The following is a 22,083-nucleotide window of genomic DNA, read 5'->3' as shown; positions in this document are numbered from 1 at the left end:
AGACGGAAGCGCCGCTGGGACTGACACGTGGCCTTGGGCGGTGCTGCCTGTGTGGGTCGGCCAGGCAGGAGCCGGACCTGGACGCTCTGCGCCCCCCATGCAGCCGCTGCCGCCGCCGGAAGAAGCCCACAGGGACGGGGCCGAGGACTCCCAGTGGTCCAGGTGGGGCCAAGGTGTGGGGCGGGGTGGTGGCTTGGGGAGGGGGCGAGGCCACCATCCCTCCACCTGGGGTTGCGCACTTCCCTAGCAGTCAGCATACCAGTACCCAGACCCAACCCAGGACCCTCCTCCCTTCCATCCAGTCCCAGGGCCCAGAGTGCCCCTTGAGCCCTCTCCAGGCCCTCCAGGGTCCTGGGGTTGTGCAGGCAGGAGGTATCCCAGGAGGTCTGCCTGGGGGTGGGGGGGCAGCATCCCGGGTGGCGGGGAGGGAGCTCACAGGCACAGCTGTGAGTCCTAGAACTGACCCCTGCCAGGTAGGACCACACGAATTTCCAGGCCTGAAGGCAAGGAGGAGCCTACAGGGTCACCTGACAGGGAGCCCGTCGGAGGTAGGGGGTTGCTGAGTCCTGCCCCCACCTGCCAGCTGTGTGTGTGTGGACAGGCCTCTGTGGGCGGGGCCTAGGCAGATCGCCCACTCCTTTTTATACTCTGTGTCCACGTCCACTGCCACATGCAGAAGTCCCCAGGGCAGGGACACGCAGCAACCAAGAACGAGGTGGGACTGTCTGAGTCCCCAGACCACCGTGCCTCAGCCCTTGCTTACCCTCAGCCAAGCCAGCTGGACCCTGGGTCCAAAGTCGGGCCCTGGGATCCCAAGGCCAGTCCACCAGCTCCCATAGTCTGGGGAGCCTGCTCCCTGTAGGTGACGGCTGATTCCTGCCCCTGCATCCAGGCACAGGCTTGCAGGAAACCCCTAAAGGGCAGCTCCCCCACCCCGCCCTACCGCCCTCCCCCTCCCCCCCCTCCCCCCCGCCAAGGCTGGGGCAAGATGAGGGCAAAGCTAGTGGGAAAGATGGAGAGAGGCTGGCATTTCGAAGTAGCCCTCAGAAGCTGGAAGTTTCCTGTAGGACAGGGTGTGGAGAGTGGGGTGTCTCCCTGCCAGGCAAACACTGGGACAGGACTCTGTGCTCTGGGTTACGGCCGGGTCCAGAGTGCCCTGCGGCCTGCCTTGCTCTCGTCTTCCCTCCCCGCCGTCCCGATTATTGAGGTGCTGATCCAGGTGGCAGGCCAGGCTCCACGACCATGTGGGCAGAGGGTTGTGGCCCAGGGCTATAGAATGTTCTGCAAACTTCCCTCTCAGGTTCTGTTTCAATGGCTCTGGCTGGCCCTGCCTTAACTTCTTCCCTCTGTGCTTGGCTCAGGAAGGAGCACCTGCAGCTCCCCAGGCCCTTGGCAGGCGAGGTCGCCCCAGCTCCAGAGGTCTGTGGGGTCCTGGGTGGAGCTGGGCTCAGCTGGGACGAGGCTGACCCCACCCCTGTGTGGACAGTCATATCAGTCACAGTGAGCGTGGTGGTTTATTGCAGCCAATGCGGCGTGCCCTCTGTGTCAACAACCACACGTCTGCTCTCGTGGTCCCGGGAGGCAGGGCCGCCGCTCCTCAGCCGCAACCCTGGGGTGGGGGCAGCCAGTGGCCTTGGACCTGTGTGTTCTCTCCTGGCCTGCAGCGCCGGCACATTTCCCTTTTCTGAATGGAGGGACACGTGACCACACATTTGCTCAGCCATGGATGCTTCTCATGCACAGGGCCGTTGGCAGGAAGCAGGGGGTTCTAGAAGGTTCACAGGAAGCATTCTGATGAGCTGGGGGCACAGACCTGAGGCTCAGGACCAGTCCAAGTGAGCAGGATGAAGCTTTCCTGGCCCATCCTGCCGTGGCCTGTGTTCCCAAGCAGCCCTCCGTGGGATGGAGGAGTCTGGGCCTGGCGTGCTAACCAGCCCTTGGGCAGCGGTCTGTGTCGGGTCCCCACCTGCAGCCAGACTTCCTCGTTCTGTGTCCCCACCCGCTGTAGAGGAAGTCACTTGGCCTGCCTAGCTGGCACTGCCCGCCGGCTCAGGGCCTGGGGGGCCTCCGGGGCCCAGGAGGAGGCACACAGCACCTGGCCCCACACAGGCTCAGAGCAGACTGGTTGCCTGCATGCTGAGGGGCCTTCCTTGGCGTCCTGTGGTCATAAGGAGGCCAAGGGGCAGCACCGTATTCTAGGTACCAGCCAACCTTCTGGAGTGGGTCGGCCTCAGCCGGCCTTCCAGTGTTTCTGACTGGACTTCCCACCCAGCCTATCACGGTCACCAGTGAGAGGCACCCGAGGGCCAGGTGGGCATGCTGGATGCAGGTGACCCTCCACAGCTTTGGCCACAGAAAGGAATAAAGCTCCTCGGGCAGGCACACGGACGCTTGCAGAGAGCCCGAGCACGGGGGCGCAGGAAGACTGCGGGCCCACGGGGGCCACCCAGCATAGGGCATCTGGAAGCCCTGGTGATGCCGCCGAGCAGGCATGCCCCCAGGGGCTCCAGCCGCAGCCACAGGGCTCAGGCCGGCAGCTGGCCTGACTCGGACGGGCCGTCTGGACTGTTGCTCTGTGCCTCCCTGGAAGGCCAGCAGGGCGTCTACTCAGAAGGAGCAGTGTCCCCGACAGGCCTGCTGCCCTTGGGATGAACACCTGGGATGGACACCTGGGGTGAGGTGCTCACAGGCCAGGTTCGGCCAAGGCCCAGGGATGGGCACCAGGGAGACGTTGGGGGTGTCATCTTCAGGTTTGGAACCCCAGAGGAGATGGGTGCCTGAGCCCACAGCGGTCTCAACACCTAGGGGTCCCGCGTCTGTGTCCGATGGGCACTGAGCAAGTACGGATGCCCACCCCACCCCCGCCCCTTGCCCTGCCACCACCTCCTGGTCTTCAGTTCTGGCAGGAAGACTAGCCCAGAGGGAGAGCCGGTGAGCTGCCCTGCGGGCCGCCCCTCCATGCTGGCATCTCCAGCAGGGGAGGCCGCTGACACCTGTCAGGTCTGCCCCACTGTCCGGGCTTCTGAATCATTCCAGGAACATTTGGGTGTGGGGCATGACGACGAGGGGTCCCTGGGCAGTTTCCGAGAGGAGCGCCCTCCCCCAGCCTCAGACAAAGCAGGGTCTGGTGTCCGGCTTCTGGAATTGCAGAACTGGGTATATTTTTAGCAGGGGACCCTATTTCCCACTGGACTGCTGTGTAAGTGCAGAGAGCAGCGGAGGGGTGCCCACGAGTCCCACCCAAGGCACCCCTCGGAAATCTTGGTCCCACCTCTTCCCCGTGCACGTGGAGGGATGGCAGCCCAGGGACGGGCCCAGGCGGTGCCCCAGCCTCTCCGCCTGCAGAGTTCTCTACTGCAGCACACCACACAGCCCATCGAGGGCTGGCTGGCACGCTGGACCCGGAGTTCCCAAACCAGCCCACACGGGGCCCGGCCTGCAGTTATGGGTCTGCTGGGGGACAGCAGGCTGGGCTGTTGGGACCCTGAAACCCCTGAGAGATGCTGTCGAACCTCGCATCCACTGTGTCTGCTGGTGGGACTGCGGTCTGTCCAAGGGCAGCGGCTCTTGGCTGCGGAGGGTGGCGGCCAGGGAGGCCTGGTCGTGCAGAGTGCATCCTCCTCCCTGACTGTGGGAAAGAACATGGTGGTTTGCAAGGGGGCGTGGACCCACGTGGACCTGCCGGCCCGAGGATGTGGACATGGTTGCCTTGCCTCCCTCCCGGGCAGTGACAATAACTCCTTGTGGGGACATCAGGAACTTGCTGGTCACTCCGCTGTTTACTGACCCATGAAGGAGGCAGATGTCATGGGCATGAGCCCTTCTTCATTGAGGAAACAGGCTCGAAGAAGCCAGTCCACAGCCCCAACCAGAGCCCCAGCATGGCAGCGGGCCACGGATGGCAGGTGCAAACCCGCACTCCCCTGATGAGTCCCCAGGACAGCTCCTACGGTCAGCCGTCCACCCTGCTGGGAGGGGGCAGCCCGACGTGCCGCTGGTCAGCTGTTCCCCCAGCGAGGCGGGCCCTGTGCCAGGTCGGGGCCTGCCTGTGGGGTGGCGGGCACAGCTTATTAGGCCCAGTGACCCGGTTCCTGGCGTGGGCACGACCCATTGGCAAGAAGGTGCCCTCAGGCCTTGGAGGTCGTTCTTCCCCGGGGAGGAGCCAGCCGCCTGCCCCTGTGCCTCACTGGGGACGTCTGGTGCGGGCGGGACCCCTGAGCTCCCTGCCGGTTTGCTTCCAGGCCTCTCCGCTGTCCTCAGCACCCGCCCCTCGGTGCCACGCCCGCCACCCCAGACACTGCAAGCCCCCCCGGGCGCCCCCGCCCATCTCCCACCTGCTTGGGTGTCGCCCACAGCTCCTCCCTCTCTTGTCGTTGAAAAGTCAGCTTCGTCTCTGAGGACAGTTCTTGATTTCCAGAGTCACTCTGAAGGACCTGGGGTCCCCTGTGCCCACGTACCTCCCACCACATTTGTCCGTGTCCTGCCTTTGTCCCGTCAGCGAATGTCCACACGGCACTAGGAGCCAAAGCCCATCATTTGTTGAGATTGCTGCTGTTTGTTTTGATGCTCCAGGACCCCACTAGGGTCCCACATGCATGGGGTTGTCATGTCCTCCTGGCTGGGGCAGTTTCTGACTTCCCTGGTCTCAGGGACAATCACAGAGCACGGGCCAGGAGTTTCGAGGACCGTCCCTCTATGCACACCTGCCTGGCCACCTCCCCCGGCAGCCAGCAGTGCTTCGCCCCTGCCCAGGTTCTCCAAGAGCCAACCACTCCGACAGCGCTGTGTCCCCCTGCTGGCCGCCCAGCACCGCCTGCCCGATGTCCTCTGCTGGGCAGACACCACTTTCCTGGGGACCCCCTGGGGACCCACCGTCCTGCTCCCACTCTGTGGGAGGCCCTCCCTCGGTCTCAGCCCCGGGGCCCCCTGGGCGGGTTGCTGAGCTGTCAGCTGCATGGGAGCTGGGTGCTTGGATCCTGACGGCCAGTCCTGGGGTACAATCCTCCGGGTGTGGTTTGTCTTACCTGCCTTTCTGCGGGCCGTCTGGCTGTTCCCAGCCTATGCTGCCGCGAGCGATTTGTTTCCAGTGTCGGCCCGTGCTCTCCGAGCCACGGACAGGGGGACGAGGTGTTTGAAGGCGGCCATGCTGCCCCTCCGGGCCTGACGCAGCCCCTTCTGTCCTGCAGGCCCGAATGCCAGGTGTGGACAGGGACACTGCTGCTGGGCACCTGCCTGCTGTACTCTGCCCGCGTCAGCATGCCCGTGTGCGCCGTCTCCATGAGCCAGGACTTCGGCTGGAACAAGAAGGAGGCCGGCATCGTGCTCAGCAGCTTCTTCTGGGGCTACTGCCTGACGCAGGTGGTGGGCGGCCACCTGGGGGACCGGTGAGCAGCACTGCCCCCCATGCAGGGGGAGGCGGCTCCTGCAGAGTGTGGGGAAGGGCCCCCCCAGACAGGACATCACCAGGGAGAGCCGAGCTCCATGGGGGTGGCGGTTGGAGGGGGGTAGGTGCCCAGCACCCTGAGGAGCCCCCGGCAGCCCAGTGGGGTGCTTGTTGGGACAGACGGACAGGCTCAGCTGTGCTCCTACCGCCCACCGCTTCGGCAGAGGAGGACAAGGCAGCCGTGCCCAGCCCGGAGCCGCTCTGAGCAGGCTTGGGCCCTGGTTCCCCCGGGCAGGATCTTCCCGGCCCGCCTGCCCGCCCGGCTGCACAGCTCCCGTCACTGTCCTCCTGTCGTCCTCCAGGATCGGTGGTGAGAAGGTCATCCTGCTGTCTGCCTCCGCCTGGGGGGTCATCACGGCCGCCACCCCACTGCTCGCCCGGCTTGGCAGCGCCCACCTGGTCTTCATGACCTTCTCTCGCATCCTCACGGGTTTGCTCCAAGGTAGGGCTACCTGGTAGCTGCCGCCCCTGGTCTCAGCCATGGGAGAGCAAGGCGAGTGCGTCGTCCCTGGGCGAGTGTGCGTGCTCGTGTGCACACACATGTCCTCACTTGTGCTCCCGCGTGCGGCGCGCCTACACCAGAAGAGGGCGTCAGCGGCTCTGTGTGGCCGTGGTGAGGTCTCCGGAGCCATGGGCTGGCAGTGCGGCCCAGGCACAGAGTGGGGGCTCAGAGCCCGCGGGCGGCCCCCGGGCCGGTCTGACGCCGCAGCGCCGGGCCTTCTCTAGAGACGCTGCCAAGTCTGGCACCTTCCAACGTCGGATCCTCCTCTGCCGGAGAGGCTGCTCCAGAGGCATGGGCGGCAGTCAGCGTGGTGCGCGGGCACGGTGGGGACTTGCTGAGTGTCTGCGTGGGGCTGGGCAGAGGCTGCCCCCTGGCCAAGCCCCCCGGGACCCACATTGCTACCGATCTGCTGACCTGCCCCAGCAGTCTGGCTCATGGGCAGTCGGCTCCTGTGAGTTCACCCCATGCGCCCCACATGTGGCCTGGGGCTGGTCCTGCAGCCAGGCTGTTGCACGCCGGCTGGGGTTTCTGGGCAGGAGCCGGCTCTCTGGGCGCCCAGCCAGGTGGCCCTGACCCATCTTCCTGGGAGGCCGGTCTGTGGCCCAGTAGGGGGGCTCGAGGGGCAGCCATCACTCTGGGTGACTGGTGGCACTTGGCGTGGGCTGGGGGACGGGGCCCTGATGGGAAGGCCAAGCCCTGTCTCACCCCCTGGCCTCTTAGCTTTTCCTGGTGCTTTTAGAGAAGAGCATAGAAAAGGGAGCCGCAAAATCAGATTTTGAAATCATTGTAGAGTCACAGGAAGTTGTAAGGAAATAACAGGGAGGGGCCAAGCTCCCTTCCCCGCCCCCCAGGGCGAGGGCTGGTGGCGCGCAGGGCAAGGTCACGTGGGGCACCACGGCTGCACAGGGCTGTCCGTGCGCCGTGGGCGCGAGAGTGGGCGTGAGTGTGGGCGTCAGCGCCAGGACGCTGGGGCTGGTGTGGCCCCGAGGCCGGTGTCAGGGTCATTCCCAAGGCTGCGCTGGTGGCCCGACCGTGAGCACAGCTGTCCCCCACGCTGAGAGTCTTTAGCTGAGTCCTGCTGGTCCCTTGGGGGTGAGGTGAGCAAGAAGGACACCCCAAACTTGAGTCGTCCCGGATGGGTCCCGGGGAGCTTCCCAGCCTGGCTCCCAGCCCTGCCTGGCCACCCTCGCTGGCCCCGGCTGACTGTTGGGGGACACAGCTCTCCGCTTGTTTCAGGCGTGTACTTCCCGGCGCTGACCAGCCTGCTGTCCCAGAAGGTACGAGAGAGCGAGCGAGCCTTCACCTACAGTGCCGTGGGGGCTGGCTCCCAGTTCGGGTAAGTCCCGGCCCAGGGAGCCCGGGGGACAGAGGGTGTGCCCAGGGGGTCCGGGCAGGGACAGGCCATGTGGGCGTGTTTGTGGCTCAGGGTGATGCGGGCGGCTGGTTCCGTGCTGCGGGAGACCCGCCATCCCTGTGCAAAGTGCCTCCCTGTGCATGTCCTGTCCCCAGCACCTGGGCAGATGGTGTGGCTTTGAGGCGTGTGGGCTGGGGCAGCGGCCACTCCCCCGAGGCCCTTTCATCTGTGCTGGGGAGCCAGAGGGGTGCCGTCCACTGGGGAGTGGGGCAGTGGGCGCGGTCCAGACGTGATTCCCGTGCTCCCGCATGGAGGCCTCGCTCGGGGAGAAGGGCCATGTTGCTGTGCAGATGGGGCCTCGCAGCCCCTGGGCTCAGGCCCCTGACGTCACTGCCCCCAGGATGTAGGCAAGAAATCAGAGGGTCGGGGGTGCCCGTGGATGGCCCAGTAGCAGCCCAAATAAAAACCCAGGGCGCCCAGTGGAACGGGAATTCTGGATAAACTGCATGGGGCAAACTTGCACAAAGAAGGACGTGCTGTTTTCCTGAAATCCCGCCTCAGCCAGGCGCCCTGGGCCCGGGTCTTGCGCTGAGATGCACAGGGAGAGACTCTGCCCACGGAGGCTGTGAGGGGAAGGTATCCCCCAGGCCTGCTGGCCCCGCTCTCCTTCCTATGTCTTCTCCTTTAACCGTCCTGGCTGGAGGTCCGCGGATGGCCGGGTGTGTGGGAGGGGAGGCCCCACGGGGGTGTCTGGGACCCTGGGAGCCGCCGGGCGTCCGGGCGTTGTGCTGGGCTCTGTTGCTTCTGCATTTAGAAATCTGAGAATTTCAAATTAAAAAAAAAAAAAGAAATCAGAATTTCAGCCTGTCTGCCCCGTGAAGCTGGACAGCACGGAGGCTTTATTTGAGTTCCCAACACCACCCCTTCTTCTTCGCAGCCTTTTTTAGTTTAGAAGGAGCCACACCACAATGGGAGGCCAACTTGAAGGCCTGGAAGCAAGAAATTAGAGCAAGGCAGGGCCCCCATGCCACGTCACAGCCACGTGGCTGTGCCCACATCCCCCGGGTCTGAGGCATCCAGAAGTCTCCCCAAAAGCTTGAAACGCTTCACCAAATATGTTCAGACTGGGGCTTCTGAGCCTGCTTCTCTGGCGACGAGCTCCCGCGGCGGGGTTGGGGTTCTCAGAGGGTCGCCTTGCCTGAGTGAAGCCTGGGGTCACGGCCACGCTGCTGTCTGTCCTCCAGGACGCTGGTGACGGGGGCCGTGGGCTCCCTGCTCCTGGACTGGTGCGGCTGGCCGAGTGTCTTCTACTTCTCCGGTGGGCTCACCCTGCTGTGGGTGTGTTACGTGGACAGGTACCTGCTGAGTGAAAAAGGTAACCGTGGCCGGGTGGGTGACTGCCGGCAAACGCAGCTGCCCGGGGAGGGGCGTGGGCCTGGCGCCCGTCCGCTCCAGTAGCCGCTCATCATCCGCTGAACGCAGGACGCCGAGCTGCGGCTCTGCCCCGTCTGCAGCCTGAGGAAAGCCCGCTCTCGGGCCAGCTCTGGCCAGGTTCCGGCCTCAGAGCTGTGCCCGGGCAGGCGCAGGCACACGGGGATAGCTGTTCTCCAGGCACAGGCTCCCTGGAGGAGCAGCTGGTCTGAGGACTGCAGGAAGCAGGGCCTGGGGGCTCCGGGGGCAGGGGAAGGGCTGAGAAACATTGTTTCTCAACACGAGCGTTGACCCTCAACGGTAAATGCCGACAACCCAAGATGCTCGCTGGGAGGATGGCGTGGTGGGACCCACACTCAGCCAGGCAGGGCCACAGGGCTGTCGGGGCGCCGGCCCCCAGGAGCTGCCCCCAGAAGCCGGTCGGCTGTGAGTGGTGCTGTCATCCGATTCTGAGTAGCTTTCACGTGGGACACCTTGCTCCCCTCAGATCTCATCCTGGCCTTGGGTGTCTTGGCGCAAGGCGTGCCAGTGTCCAGGCACACCAAAGTTCCCTGGAGGCAGCTTTTCCGAAAGCCTTCCGTCTGGTGAGCCGGTGTCTCGGGACCACAGTGTGTGGGGGGTGCCGCGGGACGGGGGGAGCCTGGCGGGTCTCGGTGTTCCCCGCGCGGCCCCCCCAGAGCTTACGCGGGCGTGGGTCCCCCCACCCCATCCTGGCTCCTGAGCTCCACACCCTCCGCCCCGGGGTGGGGGCGTGCTCGGGGGGGGCCGTGTGTGGGGCCGGGGCGTGTGGACCCTGAGCCTGGCGCCCGTCCCGCAGGGCAGCCATCTTCTCCCAGCTGTCCTCTGCGTGCTCCTTCTTCATCCTCCTCTCCTGGCTGCCCACCTTCTTTGAGGAGACATTCCCCAGCTCCAAGGTGGGTGGGCCGCCCTGGTGCTCACGGGGTGAGGGAGGGCCACAGAGCCAGTGCCTGGCATGCACGGGGGCCCTTGGTTCCGCCTGGACTCTGTCAGTTCTGGCCGCGGGCTCGTGACCCTGCGATGGCCCCACCCAAGCTCACAGCCGGCACCTCTGGCCGGCACGTGCTGGTGAGGACAGGGCGGCTTCCTGCCGCCCCCGCAGCATTCGTTCCCAGGATGGACCGCATGCAGCCGCCCCTATGGCTCAGCGGCCAGTCTGTGGATGGTCATTTCTGAGGATGGGCTGGGGGGGGGTCGTGACATGGGCAGGCAGGGGTGTCCCCTGCTGGTCAGCTTGGCTCACACCAGCCCGGCCGTCTGGCCACCCTCCCCGTCTGGTGACCAGGACCCCCTAAGTGGCACATCCCCAGGGTGGGCCTGCACCCCCAGCTCAGCCCGGTCACGGTGTGGGGAGCCACAAGGGAGATGCGGTCTGCAGGGAGACAGCGCTGGTGGACCTGGAGCTCGGCCAGGGTGGGGGACAGTCAGGGCCAGGGAGGCCCCCGAGCCCGAGAGCCCAGCCTGTGGGCGGGGAGAGCCATCCTGGGCATCGGTGGCTGTGGACAGCCACCTGGCCCATGCAGACTGTCCCCTCTGAGGCCTCCCTCCTCCCTGCAGGGTTGGGTCTTCAACGTGGTGCCCTGGCTGGTGGCGATTCCCGCCAGTCTGTTCAGCGGGTTTCTCTCTGACCATCTTATCAATCAGGGTGAGCCCTGGGGAAGGGGCCACTGGGAACCAGCCCGGCTTTGTCACACTTGGGGGGTGGGAAGCACCCCTCCTGGGGGGTCCTACAGGGATGTGGGGCCTTGTCCCCCGAGGACCTCCCATCAGTGTGGGACCCCATCCCTTCAGAGCTGGCCTCCCCCAGCCTCAGTTTCCCTGAGGGGTTTGGGGTGCCGTGAGAGGGTCCGAGTCCTGTGACCGTGGAGCTCCTCCTCGGGGCCTGGATGCAGCCCCGACCCTCTGCAGAGGACGAAAGGCCACTTGGTGGGGTCAGAGGTCTTAGGTCCGGGTGGGCTGTGTATGTGGGCCCGGGGCCCCAGGGAACACCCCCGAGGACGAGGAGCTCACAGACACGCATGCTTAGATGTTAGTCCTTTCCTAATTACAAAACTGCTACCCACTCATGGTGGGAGAAAGAGAGGATTTGGAGAAACGTGAAGAAAGCACATTCGTAACCATCCCAGCAGCCTTCCTTCTGTGTGTCTGCTTGACTGTGTCCTAGAGGATCCTCTAGGTGCACGCCCAGTGCACGGTACACGTGCTTGCACACGCGCTCACACACGTGTACACGTGCATGTGCACACGCACACACCCAGGACACAGGACCCCCGGGGCAGGTACGTGCGCACACGCGTGTACACACGCCTCCTGCACGACACGGGACACCCCACCTTGAGCCGAGTGCCCCTTCCCCTCCTTCCCTGCTCCCTCTCTGCAGCCGTGCCGGCTGGGACCCCATCAGGGGCCCTCAGGGGCTCAGCACAAATGGGCCAATGGGACCATCTCCCCGTCTCCCTCTGCTCAGGTTACAGGACCATCGCTGTGCGGAAGTTCATGCAGGTAGGGAGAGGGTGGGATGGGTCTCTCTGGACACCCCTGTTTGGTTCCTGGGACCCAAGGGGTGTCGCCAGTCACCCAGCCCAGAAAGCATTTGGAGGGTGCCCTGGGTCAGTGCTGGAGGACGGCTTGGCTGACTTGAGGCGCTTCTCCCAGCTCTGTTTTGGATTCTCTGTGTCCCTGAGCCCTGGCACACATGTCTGGGCCTGGTCACTCACATTTCCCTCTCAGTCCGACCAGTGGGGCTGGCTTATCAGGAGCCTCGTGTCACGCATCCCCAGGGCAGGCTGGGAGGGGCTTTCCCCCCGGACCTTGTTCAGGGCACCCCAGGTGTCCACCACAGCCCATGCCCTGCCACCCACCCTCTCTCCCGCAGGTGATGGGCCTCGGGCTGTCCAGCGTCTTTGCCCTGTGTTTGGGTCACACCTCAAGCTTCTGTAAGTCCGTGGTATTTGCATCAGCGTCCATTGGCCTGCAGACCTTCAACCACAGGTAAGGGCCGGGCGCCCCTCCCACCAGAGCTGCCCCATGCTGCCCGCTGTTGTTTGTTTCATCCTGGTAGTGGATTCCTGCACTGTGTCGTGGTGGGGATGGGACAGCCAGGGTGGGCACGATGGCCCGAGTGGGGCTGTGCCCCTGGTGTGGTCTCGTGCCCCAGCATGGCGGGCAGGCCTTGGCTGGGCTGGGTTCTGAGTACCCACTTGGCAGTTTCTAGGCTCCAGGTGCTCAGAGGACCAGCCCTGGGCTTAGGGGGGTGACAGCCGCCCCGTGGTCACCCCTTTCCTCTTTCCCACAGCGGCATTTCGGTCAACATCCAGGACCTGGCCCCATCCTGTGCCGGCTTTCTGTTTGGTGAGAACCGCTGGTCCCTGTTTGAATAGGAAGTTGCGTTCCCCACCCATGCATGGCTCACCCAGCCTTGCCCCCTCCCTGGGCCCCCAGGGCTGCCCCCGGATAGGGGGGCCTCCTGTGACCCGTCCTTGTTCTCTTCCTCTGTCCTGTTCGCAGGTGTGGCAAACACAGCTGGGGCCTTGGCAGGTGAGAGGTGGGCTGGGCTGGGGTGCCTCCTGGCGGCCCCAGCCCTGCAGGGTGGGCATGGCACCATCGAGGGTCCCACAGTGCCAGACCAGTGGGGAGGGGAGAGTGCAGCTCACGGAGCTGGTCCAGGGCAAGAACCCAGCCACTTTCCATGGTGTTCCCTTTTCTGATGGTGCGTATCCCAGCCCCCACTTGACCCACCGATGTGAGTCAAATCCTCGAGGCCCAGGGTTCCTGGGGTTGAGTGCCTGGATGATAATGATGGGGCTTATTCCCCCTGGGGGGTGCAGAGGGACCTGTGAGGGTCATTTTCCTGGGCAGCCTGTGAGGTCTCTGGCCTTCTGAGACCCTCTGATGCCGGCCCTCCCTTGGCCTGGTGGCTTGGACCCCTGAGTTCAGCTTCTGTCCCTCAGGCCGCCCCTGGCCTCCCGTCCTGGAACCCCACCACCAGCTGCGCTCCTCGGCACTGCCCTCGGGACGGCCCCGGAGCACTCGGCCTGTCTACCCCCGTCTGCTGCAGGTGTCGTGGGCGTGTGCCTGGGGGGCTACCTCATCGAGACCACGGGCTCCTGGACGTCCATGTTCAACCTGGTGGCTGCCGTCAGCAGCCTGGGGCTGTGCACCTTCCTGCTGTTGGGAGAGGCCCAGCGAGTGGACCTGAGCCCCACCCGCGAGGACCTCTAGCTGCCCCAGCCTGACCGTTCCTTCAGTGCTGTCTGCCTTGGGGTGACGGGCTCTGTTTGAGAGCCTCCCACTCCTGACCCCAGATGTGTAAGCAGGGGGAAAGCGAGACCTAGCCAAGCCGGGCTGCCCTGGCTGGGCCTCAGTTTCTCCAGCGAGGTGATCGTGCCTTCCCCTCAGGGTGCGTGGACTGTCAGGGGTGAGTGGAGTTAGTGTTTCTAGCAGTGGCTGTGTCTTTACACACAGTCTGTTCCATGTAGATCCACGTGCCCCTGCGGTCCCCATGGTGGGAGCTTTGCCCGTCCCTGCAGGGGCTGGACTCTTCCCCCCAGACCTGCTCTGCTTTGCTTCTCGGCACATGGGGCCAGATCATTCTTCGTGGGGTGAGGGGGGCTGTCCTGTGCACTGGGCCTGCATCCGGGGCCCCCATCTACTAGGTGACCCCCCAGTCATGACAACCAACACTGGCTCCTGGCATCACCACGTGTCCCCAGGGGAGCTGCCCTGGGTGGGACCTGCAGCTCTCATGAAGCCTGTTAGGGGCTGCTAGGGGCATTTCAGCTTCTCCAAGTTCAGTGGGTGGGCCGTGGGCTAGACGCCCTTGCCCATCTTTGGGGACCCCCCCGGCATCCCCCGTGGGTCCCTTGGCACTCGTGAAGTGTTCTGCCTCCCTTGGGCCCACTGACGCCAGCAGTAAGGGGACTGTGGGTCCCTCTCCTGCCCAGGGCACTCCGCAGGACCAGGGAGCCCTCCTGCATCGTCCTTCTCTCCTAAGAGAGGATCTGGTCGTCTTGGGAATTAATAACAGATCCTGCAAGATGTATACGTAGAAAAAAGAATCTAAGAATGTGGAAAAATCACCCCAGACTTATTTAAACGATGGCTATTAAACTGGAAAAGGAAGACTGTTACTCTTTCTTTTTTTAAAAGAATAACATGCAGCAAAGATTTGTTGGGCTCACTGCCGGGAAGCCGAGGAAGCAGGCAGAGGTTGTAGACAGGTGGAGGCGACCAAGCGGGGGAGCGGGGGCGGGGCAGGTGGGGCCCCTCTCCCACCGGGACCCAGCCGCCGGCCTTGCAGTGGGCTGCCCCCCGCAGCGGGCACCCACAGAACCGGGCCGCAGGGCCCGGGTGCACTCCACAAGGACGGCGGGCAGCTTTCCCTGTTTCTCCCTCCGCTGTCCCACTTTGGATCAGAAAGAATCTGAAAGATTCTTGATTACCGAACTCGAGTCTGGCCTCCTGGCTGTGGCCCAATTGTTTATGGAGGTGCGCTGGGAATGTCACTTTACCACAAAGGCCCTGGCGTTCTCGCGTTCCTCGGCTGGAGGTTTTCCTGAGCGACCCCTGTGGCGGAGGAACCCAGCCCCTGAGAGTCCCCGCGGCGGACGTCCTGCAGCACCAAGCACGTTCAAGCCCTTGGACACGGGAGCTGAGCTCTTCCCGCGGGCCAAGCCGTTTCTGGGATCTTCCACCTTCCCAAACTGAAACTCTGTCCCCATTAAACAGCATTCCCCCTCCCTGCCCACAGCCGCCGGCCCCCACTGTCCACGTTCTGTTCCTGTGGATGTGACGGCTCTGGGTCCCTCACGCAGTATGTCCTTCAGTGACTGGCCTGTTTCACGGAGCGTAATGTCCTCCACGTGGTAGCAGGTGTCAGAATTTCCCTCCTTTTTCAGGCTGAGCCATACTCCACTGGGTGGATGGGCCTCATTTTGTGCATCCGTTCCTCTGTGGATGGACACTTGGTTTGTTTCCACGTCTCGGCTTCTGGGAATAATGCTGCTGAGAACATGGGTGTCTCTAACCCACAGCGAGCCGTAAAGTCTTTGAGAGCCCAAGCGAGAAGGTGGCCCTTTCTGCAGTTCCTCAGTCTTCCAGGGTCTCAGACCTTGAGCCCCTGCGGGAATGTGGGACCCAGGAGGCGATGGTGGGTCTGCTCAGAAGGGGAGCCAAGGCCCCAGGCCTCCTGGACACCACACTGAGTCCCGCTTCGGTCACTTCCTCAAAGTCGGAGGAGGGAGGCTGGCATGTGGGATTTGGGGGACACGGGCCTGGTGCTGAGCAGAGGGGCCCGGCCTCCTCCCAGCACTGCTGTTCCTGGTCTGGAATGCCCTCCTGGAGTTGGGTGTGCTCTCCCTAACCCTTCCCAAGGCCAATGTTGGGCCTCGGTCAGGGCTCCACAGAGTCTGGGGCACGTGGTTGCCGGCAGGGAGGGTGCTGGTAGCAAAGAGGGTGTTCGGGCAGGGTGGGAGGGCAGCCCTGGGCGGTGTGGTTGCTGCCCGCGGGCTTGGACACATCCCCGCCCCGGCAACAGCTCTGGCGGGTCCTACTGGCTGACGGGGCCCTGGGCCAGGGTCGGGCCGGGCGACAGGGGCAGAAGCAGCAGGACCAAGGGCGTAGAGCTGTGCCCACCTCCTTCGGCACACACTAAACCCAGCTCGCCGCCCACTGCCCAGAGGAGGGGCTCGGGCCACCGCGGTGCGGGAGCGGGCATGCGCCTGGGCAGCCGGCCCCTGGAGGCCCCTCGGGAGGCCTAGGCAGCTGCCGCCCACAACTAGCCAACAGAGGGCGCCGTTTGACAGGGCCGCGTCCAGCCCGCCGGTCCGAGCGGTGGTCCCCAGCCCCCACTAACGCGCGCAGGTACCCTCCGGCCCTGGCTGCTCAGTGCCCACATCAGGCGGTGCTCCTGGCTCTCGGCTCCGTTGGCGGGAACTGTTGAAAGGAGGTTCCAGGTGCGGGGGGCCGTGCGGCGAGGGCGGGTGGGCGGCGGGCCACCGCAGTGGGGCCGGGAAGGAGCTGGGGCGCTCCCGCACACGGGATTTCCGCCCCCACCGTTAACTGGCCACAGCGTGCAGCTCCAGGGCTCGCCCCCTCCACCCCTTCCCCAGGGCTGGGGACCCTGGGTCCTCAGGGGCAAGGCTCCTCGAGGGGAGTCGTCCTCCCACCTGAGCAAGTAGGCAGCAGGGACTGTGGGAGTTTCGACTCTGGGAACAATGGCCTCCACCTGATGTCCCTCCTGGGCGGGTCCAGGCTGCCGCTCGCGGTGCCCTCCCTTCATCTCCCATCCACGTGCAGGACCATGCAGGACCGACCCCTCCTGGTCACCATAAGGGACACTTTTCCCTTCTTTCTTTCTTTTTTTAGAGAAGGGGAGAGAGAGAGAGTGCGAGCTGGAGGGGGCGTGGGGGGAGGGGCAGAGGGAGAGGGAGAACCCCAAGCAGGCTCCAGGCTCAGAGCGAGCCCGATGCCCGGCTGGATCTCACGACCCTGAGATCATGACCCTAGCCACAATCAAGAGTCAGACGCTCAGCGCCCCTCCCTGTCTCTTTATTTATTTTATTTATTTATTTTTTTAGATTTTATTTATTTATTTGACAGAGAGAGACACAGCGAGAGAGGGAACACAAGCAGGGGGAGTGGGAGAGGGAGAGGCAGGCTTCCCGCAGAGCAGGGAGCCCGATATGGGACTCGATCCCAGGACCCTGGGATCCTGACCTGAGCCGAAGGCAGCCGCTTAACGACTGAGCCACCCAGGCGCCCCTCCCTGTCTCTTTAAAGCAGGATCTTTAATGGCCACTTAAGATTCGTAATTAACATGTGGACGGCCCCCACCTCTCTGGACCACTGTCCTTGACCCTCCCGTTTTTTGGCTTTGTCCTTCAGTTGTAGGACTACAGTGCCCTGGGGGTCCCCACTTGCCCCCTGGGGACTCCTGGACACCATCCCCCCCAGCAGATCGTCCCTCCCCAGGCCATGCTCTGTCCCGACCATCTGCAGTGGGCCATCCGGTCACCCTCTTCCGGTGCCCGAGGAAGGAGAGATGAGCTCCATGTTGGGATGCACTTTGACTGGGATTTATTTTATTATGTTTAATTGAAAGGCACTGAGGTCGTGGCATGAATATTCAGCACGGCTGCTGGTGCGGGAGCTGGAGTCTGATTCTAGGACGCGCCCCAGCACAGCGGGGCCTGTCAAAGGGGGAGTGAGGTGGGGAAGCTATTAATTGAAATAGCTTCATTAATTAGTAATTAACAGCAGGGAAATGACTGTGTCACACGTCCTATTTCAGTGGATGCCCTTCATGTGTTATAGGGCCTTTAATTAAAGGACGTGCATTTTAATTAAAGGCAAGCGTGGCCCTTTGGCCTTTGGAATACAAAAGACACTCCCAACTTTCAAAGAAGCTGTTGGGGAGGCCGGTGCAGGGGGCAGGGGAGCCGTGTCCCCCTGTGTTGGACCCCTTCGCCTTCCAGCCCCTCCTGGGTCAGTGGCCCCAGGCTGATCCTCCTTCGAGTCTAGCTGGCACCCTTCCTGAGCCCGAGGTGGTGGCCATATGGGGCCATGTGAGGTCCGAGGCCAGTGGGGGGACCCTGGCCAGAGCTGCTGGCCCTGACCAAGCAGCCTCGCTGCCCTCCCCCCGAGTCCTTCAAGTAGGGGCTAGAAGCTGGAGGGAGACGCCCCGGGGCCGGTGCTGACCCTGCATCTGCCCCAGGCTCTGCATCTCCGCCTGGCCGAGTAGCTGGCCGGAAGGCCAGGGCCGACACTCACCCACAACTGTGCCTGGCACGGGAGGACGCTTGGCCTGCTCCTGACACCGTGAGCCAGGTGGGGTGTTTCCTCGCACCTGCCGGGGCCCAGCAGGCAGATCCTGAGCCCACCACACCTGTCACCTGCAGACTCCTCAGGTTCCCCTCCTGCCACAAGCCTCCTGCCCGCAAAGATGCAACCAGCCAGCTCGGGACCACACCCCTGTCCTGCTCTGCCTCTGCCTCTGTCCCCCAGTGTCCTGTGCGCGTCACCCTGACCACCTCCTGAATGACTCTTGCCGAGGTCACAGAGACAGGGGCCAGGGGCAGCGGGAGAGACTCCTGCTGGGACTCCGGGCCCCGCGTGTCCTCCCAGCCTTCCTGCCTGGCGCCTGCGGTTGCTCGGATGCACCTGCTCTTGGCCCCGCCTGTGCTGTCCACCTCGAGATCTTGGCCTGGCCTCTGTCTCTGCCTGATCACCCCCACCCCATCATCCAGCAGACCTGCGCGTGCACACACACTCATCAACACACACACGTGTACACGCAGGCACACAGCCCTGGTGTGGCGGGGGTCCCCACTAGACAGGGGCTCGGAGGGCAGCACTCATGAACAGTGCTCCTTCGTGCACCCCGCCTGGGGCCTGGCCCGGGGGGTCCTTGGTGGAGGGCACCATGGAAGCCGGGCACAGGGGTCCCGGCCCACGTGCAGAGCGCTCTGCCCACCCCCCCGGTCGGCAGGGAAGAAATACCCAGCATCAAGAGGAACTGGGACACCTGTGGCAGAAAGCCTGGGGGCTGCTTCCTTCCCAACGATCAGGCAGCCTTGCACCCACCTCAGGCGGAGGTGGGCACAGGGCAGGGAGACCCCTCTGCCCCGAGAAGCCCATCTGCTATTTCAAACGCAGGCCCTCAAATTCTTTCCCTTGAGCACCGTGAATCTAGGTGGGCTCTAAGACCAGAAGGTGATTTCTGGATTAGGCCAGGAAAGGCTCCTCTGGGACACTGGGTCTTTGGACCCCCCGCCATGCTGTGGGAAGTCCAGTCAGGCCTTGAGGGCGACAAGGGGGAGGCCCTCAGGCCAACTGCCTGAGGGACCCCCGACTGAATGGCCCAGCTGAGCCCCTGCAAGTGCCCAAACGCAGAGGCCACCGGGGAGGGTACAACAGTGGACAGAAAGTAGCCTGGGTTTGGGGTGATTGGTTAGGATTCCCTTAGGAGGGAGGAGAGGGCTGAGCCCGTCCAGGTGGGCGCTGGGGTGTCCAGATGTGTTTGAGCTGGGCCTGGGACGGGCTTGTTCTCTTGGGGAGACGGCAGGAGGGCCCTTCGGCAGGACGCCCCGTACTGGTCAGCAGCTACGTTTGGAGGGTCCCCAGCCACTCTTTGCTCATGATGATTGTTCAGAGAGAATTTGACTGATGCCCACTTCCCACCCCTCGCAGAAGCAATGCCTCCTTTGCTCAGGTGGGCGGAGGACCCAGGAGCCGCTTTAGGAAAGGGCCAGGCCAGCATCCGTGCCAAGGACAGACCAACGGGGATGCCCACTAGAAATGCCAGCGAAGTGCGGCATGAAATACAGCCTGTCCGATTAAATTATTTAACACATTAGCATTAACTGCCGTCCTGCAACCCTGTGAGGGGTTTGCGTCCTCCCTCCTCGTCTGGCTTGGAGAGCCTTCAGCCAGCACTCATGCTGGGAGTGTGTCTTCCTATTTCCTCCTGCCCCGCGTGAAGAGGCGGCCTGGGAGACAGGCCCCCACGTACAAGCCGGTGGAAACTGCGGCTGCCCCTGCGGCTCCGCCCGCCCCCAGCACCTGCAGCACCCGCAGGACACTCTTCTTTTGTCTGCCCTCCTCCTGCCTGTTTGCAAGCTTTTCATTCCAAGCATCAGGCATCTCCACAGGGAGCAGCCCAGTGCCCTCAGGATGGGTCCGTGTCCCGCGCTCGCTCGGGGACAAAGTGCTGCACACAGGCTTCTCCCATGGCTCTGGAGGCTGGAGGTCCGAGGACAAGGTGGCAGCCGGTTGCCTCCTCCCGAGGCCTCTCTCCTCCTCCCTCTGCGTCTGGGTCCTGATCTCTTCTTTCAAGCACACAGTCAGATTGGAGTAGGGCACACTCCAATGACCTCATTTCGACTTAATCACCTCTGTGAAGACCCCATTTCCCAGATCCTGGGGGTTAGAGCTTCCACGGGTGGACTGGGGGGACACAAATCAGCCATAACAGAATGGTTTCTCTGCACCTTCCCGGAGCCCAGGGCCGTGGAGTCCAGGTGAGGCTGCCCTGCAGGCGTAGTAAGTGCTGTGGGCCACCCAGACCCCACTCAGGCCAAGCCCCTTTCCCAGGGTCGATCCCCACAGTCAGCCTGCTTCCCAAGACGTGTCAGCATGAGGAGCAGAGGCCCCCCTCCTGGCCTCAGCTGGACCGTGCTGAGGCCCATCGAAGGCCCAGAGCTTCCTGTGGCGTCAGGGAGACCTCTGCCGTGGCTGCGATGCACCCCAACTTCTCCCCTGCTCCGTCCCTCCCCACAGAGTGGCGCCGAGACCCCTGTGACCTTCCGCAGCAAATCTCCAGCCCGGCCTTGTGTGCGGGGGCCCAGCCCAAGGGGTCTCTAAGGCGGCCGCTCCCGGCTCGGGAGAGATCCACGTCCTCCGTGTCTGAGACTCTGAAACGGAAATGCCAGAGCTCAGGAGGCTCCGGAGGCCCCGGTGTAGACAATACACGACGCCCCGGCGCCCTGTGTCCAGCAAGAACGAACGGCTCAGTCCTGCTCACCTCGAGGCAGCCGTGGGACCGTGAACCCTGGGGCACACAACAGCCCGTGGAAAGATGCACAATGTCATCATTCGCCGACACACAAGCGCACCTGGGCGAGCACCGTGCACGCCCACCAGGCGGCTGGAATCCGCAGACAGACCGTGGAAAGTGTTGGCGAGCACATGGAGGAGCGGGAGCCCTTACACGGACCGGAAAAGCCGCCCGGCCTCTCCTCCGAAGGTTACATGTGACGTCACCAGATCAGCCCAGCAACTCCACCTCCTCGTCTGCACCCGAGACCAATGAAAGCGTGTTCAGACACTTGGGCATGAATGTACACAGCAGCCAGAAGCGGGAAACATGCCGACATCCGTCCGCGGGTGAACGGGCACCCCGACTGCGCCCACCCACCCCGCGCGCATCACTCGGTCTCAGCAAGGGGTAAGGCAGGGGCACTCGCTACCGCGTGGATGAGCCTCGGAAACATGACGTGGAGTGAGAGACGCCTGACACAAGAGGACACATACCTTATGAGCCCATTATGGGAAAACCCAGAGACGGGAAACGGATCGGTGTTTGCCAGGGCTTGGGGTGGACAGGGAGTGACTGCTACGCATTACGGGGCCTCCTTTTGGGGTAATGGAGTGTTCTGGAATGAGAGAGGTGGTGGCTGCATGAATATACTCGCTGCCACTGGGTTGTTCACTGCCTAATTCGATGCCCTGTGAGTGTCCCCTCAGCGACAACGTCGGGGGCACAGGCGGGACTCAGAGGCCAGTGAGGTGCAGTGTCCCCCATGCCCCCCTCACCCATGCGTGTGGCCGGGCAGGTGCCCCTAGCAAGCTGCCCTCCTCGGGTCTGGAGGGACAGAGGCCGTGGACGGTCACGGGGCCTGCCCGGTGTCTGAGAACAGCCAAACCTCCTTGGAGAGTAGGGAGAGAGGGGCCAGCCCCTTCGAGGGAGGCGTCAGTCCCCGGGAGGCGGGCCCTGCTGTCACTGGGCTCCCGGGCAGCACAGGGGTGTGCGCGGCACCATCAGCCCCCCTGAGCCGTCCTTGCTCTCCTTCCACAGTTTGAGGATGTTCCTTGATGGACTTCGCGCAGTGACACACTCTGCTGGGAAAGTAGAATGCATGGGGCCATGTGGTCCGCCGTCCGGGGCAGTGACTGTGTTGGCCCGTGTCCCTCGCCGGCGTCTCCATCCCTGGCCCCTGGATGCTCACCACAGGCGGCTCCAGCTGGCCGTGCGCCAGCGTCCAATCTTCGGTGCTCCTTCCTCTGTTCCTGCAGGACAGTGGCCCTGTCCTACAGGGATTAGAGTGTTATTCAACAGTATGAGGTCCAAAAGATTTTCTGAAAGTCATTTTGGGAATTTGGGGCTGGGGAGTCCCCTTGCCCAGCCCCTCTAGCACAGGGACAGAGACAGGAAGACCCAGCCCTCCATGCTGCTCACCACCGTTGTGTTCCCAAACCGCTGTTCCTCGGGAGTCCCTGAGTCCCCGAGTCCTCACAGCCGAGCTGGGTGAGGGGGTCGGGGACGAGCCCCTGAGCAGCCCTGGTCTGTTCGGCAGGATGGGGCCCTCGGGGTTCCTGTGTGTTCCCCATCGTCATCCTGCTGCCTTCTCCCGGGATGATGGCTTTGCAGGGAAGGAGAGCTGTTCCGCGAAAGGACACCAGAGCTGCAGACCCCAACCCCCTTGGCCCCAGGACATTTCCATCATGTGACGGGCTTTCCTGCAGTTTCTTCACGGAGCCAGCCGAAGTCCTTGGTCATCATTCCCCGTGGCCACACACATTTCCACGTCTCTTGGGCTGACATGACTTTCCCCAGGG

At 63.8% G+C, this 22,083-nt stretch overlaps 1 protein-coding gene across 7 annotated transcripts; it reads left to right on the top strand.

The window, feature by feature from the left end:
- The first annotated feature begins 6 nt into the window (after window positions 1-6).
- On the top strand, window positions 7-13,869 carry SLC17A9 (solute carrier family 17 member 9). 7 transcript variants are annotated; one of them, XR_014149009.1, is made up of 15 exons: window positions 7-162; window positions 5,187-5,384; window positions 5,746-5,885; window positions 7,182-7,281; window positions 8,544-8,674; window positions 9,218-9,314; window positions 9,548-9,644; window positions 10,306-10,393; window positions 11,216-11,250; window positions 11,624-11,739; window positions 12,044-12,099; window positions 12,256-12,285; window positions 12,806-12,955; window positions 13,065-13,180; window positions 13,704-13,869. XR_014149009.1 is itself a non-coding variant. In XM_081832444.1 (15 exons), the coding sequence occupies exons 1-14, from the start codon at window positions 98-100 to the stop codon at window positions 13,127-13,129; spliced, it is 1,368 nt and encodes a 455-aa protein (XP_081688570.1). In that variant the 5' UTR covers window positions 7-97; the 3' UTR covers window positions 13,130-13,165; window positions 13,692-13,869. The 7 variants fall into 7 exon arrangements, 5 of the variants coding, with proteins under 5 accessions (XP_081688570.1, XP_081688569.1, XP_006737957.1 ...); XM_081832444.1 differs by having other exon boundaries at window positions 13,065-13,165; window positions 13,692-13,869; XR_014149010.1 differs by having other exon boundaries at window positions 12,806-13,165; window positions 13,692-13,869.
- Window positions 13,870-22,083: the final 8,214 nt, after the last annotated feature.

The sequence above is a fragment of the Leptonychotes weddellii genome, chromosome 10 (assembly GCF_054177405.1).
Source record: "Leptonychotes weddellii isolate Sample4059 chromosome 10, ASM5417740v2, whole genome shotgun sequence".
Lineage (NCBI taxonomy): Eukaryota > Metazoa > Chordata > Mammalia > Carnivora > Phocidae > Leptonychotes > Leptonychotes weddellii.
This window is presented reverse-complemented; position numbering and strand designations above follow the sequence as displayed.

What these genes read in the sequence shown, in the direction of transcription:
- SLC17A9 (XM_081832444.1), top strand. Translation starts at nt 98, where the DNA reads ATGCAGCCGCTGCCGCCGCCGGAAGAAGCCCACAGGGACGGGGCCGAG. An exon ending in CTGTGCCGGCTTTCTGTTTG is followed by an intron (nt 12,100 to 12,255) that starts GTGAGAACCGCT and finishes TCCTGTTCGCAG; the next exon opens with GTGTGGCAAACACAGCTGGG. An exon ending in AGTGGACCTGAGCCCCACCC is followed by an intron (nt 12,956 to 13,064) that starts GCGAGGACCTCT and finishes ATGTGTAAGCAG; the next exon opens with GGGGAAAGCGAGACCTAGCC.